General features: G+C 36.1%; 1 protein-coding gene across 1 annotated transcript in view; it reads right to left on the reverse strand.

Annotated features, from left to right (window-relative positions):
• GINM1 (glycoprotein integral membrane 1) overlaps positions 1-313 on the reverse strand; it is a 10026-nt gene extending 9713 nt beyond the window's left edge. The window contains exons 1-2 of the mRNA XM_009574267.1: positions 257-313; positions 1-79 (exon numbers count right to left, since the gene is read on the reverse strand). The exon at positions 1-79 is cut by the window's left edge and continues 3 nt beyond it. Of these exons, the coding sequence (XP_009572562.1) occupies positions 1-79; positions 257-292 (115 nt within the window). The 5' untranslated portion in view covers positions 293-313. The remainder of the gene's footprint in view (positions 80-256) is intronic.
• Between the last annotated feature and the right edge of the window lie 2330 nt (positions 314-2643).

The raw sequence follows: 2643 nt of genomic DNA on the forward strand, positions 1-2643 counted from the left end.
TTATGTGGGCAACCCCGCTTTTCATAGGAAAATCATTTAGATATACCTGTCCATTAACATAGGTGATATTAAAAACAACCTGTAAGAAAGACAGGCAGAATGAGTGTATGGTTCCTGGCCCTATGCTACAATTCTCTTCTCAGAGGAACACACTGCATACTGACTGACGTCAGACAAAACAATATATTTGCATCCACATGCAGACTTCGTTTCACTGCATATTAATTCACTGATTAAATAGAAAAACCGAACAAACCTGTCCTTTGTGAAATTCTCCATTGGTTTTCAACATCGTAACATTGACTCTGATAGTTTCCTGGAAAACAACAGTGAGAAGAGATGTAAGTTTCTGAGGAAACACATAAGCCACTGCAGGCCATAGGCAGCTTTCACACGCTGTCCTGACAACAGGACAACGTACAATGAATGACAACATACAATCCCCAGACCACATTCCCAGGCTTTCTATCCAGCAGACAGAAGAAAGAGGAATATGCTTACTTGTTGCATGTAAGGGTTGGGGTTTTTCTTCCTCTCTTTTTAATAAACAGGATTGATGAGAAAGAATGACAGCTGCATCCCCTAATATATAAATGTTTTTTTTAAATAAAGATAAAATAATAATAATCAAGCTAAATTCTCAGGAGAACTTGCTTCACATGGATATAATAGAAAAGAAGTCTCTCATATTAGCTGAAAAATAATAGACAATACAAGGTAAAAATCAGATTCTCTGTAAATGTTTTTTAAGTGCTCCACTTAGTCTTCAAGGTAAAGTTTAATTTAATACATGTTAGCCTATACTAAAGAACACTCAGTTTTTTCAGTGTCAGCAGTAATGCTGTTTCTTTTCTCTGGTTATCATTCCCAAATTATGCCACACGGGACACCTCCAAACTCACAGCTAATGGGGACTTTCTTCCTTCTTTCAAACCCTAATTGCTGTAATTTATCGACTCGCTCATTCTGTCCTCCCATTTCACCCTTGTAATTTCAGGGGCTCTTTTGCAGATGGGACCTTAAACCTCCCAGGCCTGCCCCTGACAAAACCTACATGCAAAAGCCAAACCTCTCTTGGACATAGCCAAAAGTAATGATTGCCACACTGCTATCCTGAGTCACCTCTTCAAAAATAATGTTAAGCTCCTTATTTGCCTTTTGGGAGCCTGAAATGATTCTAATTGCATTTCATCTTCCTCTGGAAAACTCCTTCATACCTTCAGCATCTTCTTTAGCTCTGTGTTTGAGTCATGGTTTCACAACTAACAGCTAAAAAGTGAATCATGTCTCGATAGAAAGTTGAACTTGCCCAGCATTTAAAATAAATTTTTAAAAATTTAAATACATAAAAAGGCTTTTTGTTTGGCATTTTTATAAAACACTAAATGTTCAGGCAGGAAATACTTGACATATACAGTACCTAGTACAATATAGTCACAATTCATGAACAGAGAGCTTCTGAAGTGTGACTATAATGTAAAAAAAACCCTTAAAACAACAGGTGTTAATCGGTATACACAGGTAGCCGGGATTACCAAAAGCTGAAAAACATCCAAATCTGATTCAGCAGAAGTCTGGCATCATGAGAAGCATGGTTTAAAAATCTAACACAGATAACCTTTTCGTTGGAAATTACTTGTCATTGATGCTTCAGACGCATTTGTCAAATCAGCAAAAAAGCAGGAAAACTCTCTGGCCACTGAGACCAAAGAGAAATCTCTTTCTCAATGCCCTTTCTAGGAAACAGGTGTTTATACTGACTTTTTTTTCAAAACTTAAATCCTAGCTATTCAAAGTAAATGAAAATTACCAATTTACTTAGAGAACTGGGAGCCTATTACTGAAAATATAAACCAGATCAATAATATAATCATAGGATGTAAACTATTCTGTCATCCTGTAACTTCCTCAAACCACTTACTTTCTTCTCAAGATTTAAGAATTCTGTATATTAAAAAAAAAACACCGAACTTTTAGCTCTTTATCTAGGATTCAGAGCTGTACTTCTTTTACACCCTCAAACTGCTTAACAGATTACCAAAACCTTGTGTCATGAATTCCCAGGTTTTTCTGTTTTCTGGGAATTCAAAGGGCCCAAAAGATGGATTTTCCAGGCAGTCTTAATATTCCTTCAGTTTTTAAGACTCAAATGAAATTTGAGTTCCTTTACATAGAAAGTATTTTGCAATCTTTTTTCAACATCTACAAAGTGACTCACTGAGATGACAAGAAAAAGGGTATGACTGAGAGCCTGTAACTGCTGAAAAAAAGGAAAATCCCCCCGAGGTTATTTTTTTTAAATCAAATGCTTTATTTGAAAATGAAGTGCATGGGGCCAGATAGATGTGCTCAACAATTGAGTATTAAATGTACAACGTGAGCTGTATATGCAATGATTAATTTTCTTCACAACAGCTGTCAATTCTGTTGACAAAGCATCCACAAACACAGTCATGAATTCCAGTACATACTTAAAACTCGCACTTGAAGAGCATATTACATGTTTAAGAAATTAAAAAATTTCAGTTGATCACCACCTCCGTGCTGTCAAAGTTACAAAAAATAGTTCATAGCTTGCAGACAAATAAAACAGCTTAACTCTGCCACTAAAAGAGACAGTGTCAGATCTCTCTTCTCCTGCAC

This window comes from Fulmarus glacialis, unplaced genomic scaffold (assembly GCF_000690835.1).
Source record: "Fulmarus glacialis isolate BGI_N327 unplaced genomic scaffold, ASM69083v1 scaffold14363, whole genome shotgun sequence".
NCBI lineage: Eukaryota > Metazoa > Chordata > Aves > Procellariiformes > Procellariidae > Fulmarus > Fulmarus glacialis.